General features: G+C 39.4%; 1 protein-coding gene across 1 annotated transcript; it reads left to right on the top strand.

Annotated features, from left to right (window-relative positions):
* The first annotated feature begins 598 nt into the window (after window positions 1-598).
* On the top strand, window positions 599-1281 carry LOC110870599 (cilia- and flagella-associated protein 251-like). Its single transcript, XM_022119784.1, has 2 exons — window positions 599-1096; window positions 1141-1281. The coding sequence occupies exons 1-2, from the start codon at window positions 599-601 to the stop codon at window positions 1279-1281; spliced, it is 639 nt and encodes a 212-aa protein (XP_021975476.1).
* The last annotated feature ends 4482 nt before the right edge of the window (window positions 1282-5763 follow it).

Genomic DNA, 5763 nt, shown 5'->3' with positions numbered 1-5763 from the left:
GAGAAAATAAGAAGATAATTGTCACTGAGGCGCTCATTCGTGAAGTTGTGAATTTTCCGGACGATGCAGAGTCGCCAACAAGATTTCCAGAACGAATGGTAAAAGGTTGCATGCTCAGGATGGGTTATCAGGGTGCATTAAATGTTGGGAATTATTTGAAGTCGAAATTTCAGAAACCCTACAAGTTCATTATTCACTGTATATTGATGTCACTGAGTCATAAAAAGGAAGTTACGATACAATGCGTGACTATTAGATGAACATGGTCACTGCTTTGGTGTTGAACAAGAAATATAACTTCTCGCATATTGTCTTTCACTATATAGCTGAGAATATTACTACGAAGAGCAAGACTTGGATGTATCCTAGATTCGTGCAGATGCTGATCGACCATGCTTATCCAGAGATTGAACGAAATTTAAAGAACGATCTGTTGGTGCAATCACACATGAGCAATGATTCGCTCAAACAGCTTGCGAGATACCACCCAAATCACCCAGAACCAAAGATTGGTGCTGAATTCTTCGGATTTATAAAAGATGCAAATTACGTTGATCCTGATCCAGTTGATCATCAAAACTAGAGAAACGAAGAAGAAATGAAAGAGGCAGCCTATGCTGATGAGCTGAAGACTCTTGAAGAGTTCAAACCTACTCGTAATGATTGGTTTGTTAAAGAAACGAGGAGGAGACGCAGAAAGGTTACTCCTAAAGTAAAAGAGGGCGAGGGATCTTCATCGCAACCGAAGAAGAAACAAAAGAAAGTTGCAAAAACGTTATTAGTTGATGAACCTGAGGAAGAAGAACCGGCAGTGAATGTTGAGGAAAATCCATATGCTGGTATTGAAGAAGTGATGTTAGATCTTGATGACTTAGAGGTTGAGCAGACAGCACAAGCTGTTAATGTAGAAGCTCAGAAAGAGAAAGTTATTGACGATATTGAAGGTGATGATGTTGATAAAGATACTACAAGTTCCTCGAGTTCTTCAGAAGATGAAGTAGATGAAGCTGAACGTTTAAGAAGAATTCAGGAAGCAACAGAGAAAGAGAAGTTGTTGAGAAAGAGGAAAAGGCAAGAAAAGGAAGATGCTCCATTTGTGCCATCTCCACAACATGTTTCTGAATCGCAATCACCTTCTAGTGGCAGAAAGAAGGCCGGGGCAAGAAAGAAAGTTGTATCTCCAAAGATCCGGAAAGTTACACCAAAGATTTCAAAGCCGAAGATCGTCTTAAAGAAGAAACCTTCCAAAGAAACCAGGAAACCATCAACACCACCACATGAGCCAACACCACCTCAATCACCAATCCAATCACCTCCACGACAACCTACACCTCCACAACAACCTTCACCACCAAAACAACCAACACCACCCAGACAACCATCACCTATACATCTTTCACCACTACATATTTCACCACCACCACAACAAACCTTATTTACATCGCAAGAAATCTTTCAAACACCACCTCCCACCCAAATGCAACTAACACCTGGTTCTTCTGAGCACAAAGGTCTTCACATTCCCCATGATAATCTTGAAGACATTGGAGATTTCGGATTTACAAACGATGAACAAGTAAAGAAGTTGGAGAAGAAGATGGATGAAGTGTTGGATGAAAACAAAAAGTTAGCTGCTGAGAACAAGAAAGTTTCTGATCGTGAGAAAATTCTTGAAATGCGTGTGAAGAGGCTGGAGACTGATAGCAAAGAATTGTTGAAGAAGATTGACACTGATCAATCTAAGATTGATATCTTGAAAGTACGAGTTGCTGAACTTGAAGAAGAAAAAGCTCGAAGAGATGAACAGAATAAATACTTCGAGTTGAAAAATAAAGAGCTTGAGCTTCTAAGGCTTTGAGGGAGCATGAGTTCTACATGTTAAACAAAGTCGTTGAAAGTATGCTCGGAACATCAGTTGAACAAAAGTTTGAAGAGATACAAGTTGAAGAACTCAGGGCACAACGTCAAGCCGAGATTGATGAACAAATGAAAGATAAAGGCAAAGGCGTTGAAGGTAGTTTAGCAGTGACAGAGAGATCAATTGTTCCTTCCTTGGTTGTTGAGAATCCTGAACCTATAACTGCTATATCTGGTCCGTTTGAGGAAGAAACACATCTTGAAGAGTTAATTGGTGATGATGATGAAGAAGATGATGATGATGAAGATGATGATGAAGATGATTATGATGAAGATGAAGATGACGAGGAAGATGACGATGATGAGAAAGTCTTTTCAGCAAGCAGTCATGGTTCTGATAACGACGATGACGATGCTCAAGGTGGTATGGGTATAAAAGTGACTGAAGCTTCCACTGAAAGAACTGTTGATGATTTGTTGAATGATTCTGTGAATGAAGAATCAGGGGGAGCTGAAGGAAAGGGGGAGTCAGATGATACTCAAAATGTTCAACATGCCGAGAAGTTAATTTTGAGATTGGATACTTATCGGGAAGAAGGTGAACATTTTCATACGTACACGTTGGAAACGATTAAAGAAATGACTCGTATGGTGAATCCTGCTTTCAAGTTCGATTTTGAGGAAGAATTGAATGCCTTCGACATCAACCAACAGCCTGAATACGAGTATAAGTATGTTGAGGAGGCTGACATGTACGACAGAGTTGAAGTTGAAGATTGGACATATGATGAAAGTGTTAGTGAAGATACTTCTCAGTTGCCTACGCTGATGGAGTTCTTTACAGAAGAGAATAGAGATGAGTTGAGAAGAAAGGTCGCTGAGATCTTAAAAGATAAAAACTTTGATGGCACTCCCAAAGAAATGGAAAAGGAAGAACGGAAAAAGTGGTTTAAAGATAGTCACGAGAGGAAGTTTAAAAGACCGTTGAAGTACTATTAACGAGATCGAAGTGTGTCGCTCGGTGATATCATTAGCTGGGGTTTCTTACCTCATGTTAATGCTTATTCAATCAGGAGAGAATGTGGGGTGCAATACTTTGAACGTTTATATGACGTGATGTCATTACCATGGGGGGATGTGGAGGAGCTGTCTAAAGTAAGAACTCTAGGGTATCCAGTTTGAAAGAATGATATTCCGATGTGGGGGTATATCAAGTTTGAATCGTTGAAAGAGTTTCGTCACTGGAAACCGCATTACCCTAAAAGAGTGCAGAGGGTAAATCCGGAAACAGGGGTTGAAGAAACGATACTTAATGTGAAAAAGCCGAAGACAATGAAGACTATCCCAGTGCCACCAATGGAGCAGGATTTCTATAAAGGATTCTTGGGCTGGGTTTATAGTTACATTTCGACTGAGGCTGTCATTACTTATCGAGCAGAAAGCGAGCTAAGAGAAATGCATGTGTATGACCCGATGTTGTTAGTGAACTGCTCTGCGAAGGATATTGAATGTCTATTCATAAACAAGATTCACTATCAACCAGAAGATAGAGAGCAGGCCATGCAGTTTCAACGTGTTGCTACTCTTTGCTTTCAGAAAGGTATAAACTCTGAAAGTAAATGGAAGTCATCTTGGTGGTCACTCGATGAAAAGATGAAAAGAAAAGTTGAACGTGAACGTCGAAAGCTTGAAGAAAACAGAGGTAAATGGATGAACATTCAAGCTAAAGAAGAGAAAGCAAGAAAGAAAGAGAACGACAAAGTGAGAAATTTGCTTAGGAAGAAGCCTAAGCAGCATGAAGAAAAGTTCAAGTCCCTGTGAAGACCCGAAGACAAGACTGAAGACTGCGGCTGTATCCAAGGGGGAGTTTGTCGGTGCACGAATGTCTAAAGCCTGCGTCTTAGTCTTAGTTGTTCATGTATAGGGTCTAGGAATGTTAATTATGTAAAGTATAGGGTGTTGTTATGTAAAAGTTGGGTTGTAATGTCTTGATTTCGCCCCAAATGACAATGTGTCATTTGGAGCGAAATCACATCCTTCTGATTTCGCCCCAAATGACACATGGTCATTAAGAGCGAAATCCCACCCCTATATATAGTCTAAGTGTTTTCTCATTATGTACGTGCATGTTTACTGTGTAGCCGAACTGCTGCTCGACTTTTCCATGAAAGATAAATGAGAAAACCAGTTTAAAGTGATCTGCTTCTGTTTCTACTCAATTTCTACTTTGATTCATGCTGTTTGTGTATTTCCGTTGCATAAACAGTAGTATCTAGCTCTGATTGACTCACTCGACTGTCAATAACGGTCCTACAGTTTTCAACATATTACATACCGTGGCGTTATTTAGTTCACTTGGGTAAACGATTTGAAACGATGTCACACAACAATGTTTTCTAAAAAGATATAAACCATACGAGTTTTATTAATGAGTTTTTATGAGATGTTTTACGAGACGGTTTACTAAAACAATTTTTTTTTGGGGTTAAGAATCATGGCTACGAGATTTTATAAACTATAACCAACTTGATTTGAGTTGATTATGTTATGTTGCAATACACTTTTCAAAACGAGGTTTGTATTTTTTGACTCTTGTAGTCTAATAAAGTACTTCAACATATAAACGAGCCATGATTCCAACACTCTTATAAAACCTATGTACTCGTCAGCATTTCTTTGCTGACTTTGTTTTTACATATGTTTCAGGTGTTATTGCTTGATCTTGATTTCTAGGATGCATGCGTCATATAGGATCTGGACGAGGCCTTAGTTACATAATAATAGTGATAGTCGATATGTAACTTGTTTGTTATGTGTTAAGATAATGTTAATGTTTAATATTATCAATAAAACGAAACACTTTTTGTATCCATGGTTATGAAACAATAATTCTGCCACATCACTCCCCGACGTTTCCGCCACAGTTTGTTGTTTTAACGTGGTCGGGGTGTGAGAGAAGAATTGGTATCAGAGCCAATGGTTATAGGGAATTAGGTTATTAGTAATGCTTTGACCTAGACTATAACTTTTAGGACCCTAATACAAGTTTCTTGCATTTAGATTTTAAAACAAAACCATCACCTATCCTTAGGTGATAACCACAATGAGAACACAAATTTCGATTCCGCTTGAAAACTAATCATTTCTTCATAGATGATTCGTTATAAGGTTTTGAACCCTTTAAGTTTCCAAAATCTCGTCAAAGTTTGGGTCTAAATAGTGTGAACATGTGCAAACTGGAAGAGTGAGTGCATGTACTCTGAGTTTTATGTCTAAGGCTGGAGTGTTCGTACAAATACACATAATCGGACCAGTCACTCTTACCTGGGAACTCTTGGGGTGAGTGTTCACTTATAGGCGAGCATGTCTTCGTGATACATTATTTTGACCTATTTACTTTGATTAGTCACTGCGTGTCGTTTGTTTATTCGAGGTAACAAACGAATGATCGCCTCCCTTGTGTTTTGTCGATGTTTTCAATACCTCTATTGTTTTTCTCAATTTTCAACCTCACTCGTTTCTCATGTTTCCTTGTTAGACAATGCCTCCTCGACGTGAAGCACAATCTTTTACGGCTGAAGAAGTTGCAGCCCTTGTGTCTCAGCAAATGGTTGCTGTGCTTCCAGGCGTTGTGACCCAAATCCACGAGTTATACAACAACAACAATAACAACAATAATGCACCGTGTAATTTCAAGAGTTTCAATTCTGCTAAGCCGCTAAAGTTTTCCGGGTCACAAGGAGCAACTGCGCTCCTGCAGTGGTTCGAGAGTATCGACAGCACATTCAGACATGTGCAGTGTCTGAATGCGCGTAAGTTTGAATTTGCATCAAGTGTGTTTGAGAAGCGAGCTCTTACGTGGTGGAACGGTATTATGCGCGATAGGGGTGCCGAAGTGGCATTGGC

This window comes from Helianthus annuus, chromosome 8 (genome assembly GCF_002127325.2).
Source record: "Helianthus annuus cultivar XRQ/B chromosome 8, HanXRQr2.0-SUNRISE, whole genome shotgun sequence".
Taxonomy (NCBI): domain Eukaryota; kingdom Viridiplantae; phylum Streptophyta; class Magnoliopsida; order Asterales; family Asteraceae; genus Helianthus; species Helianthus annuus.
This window is presented reverse-complemented; position numbering and strand designations above follow the sequence as displayed.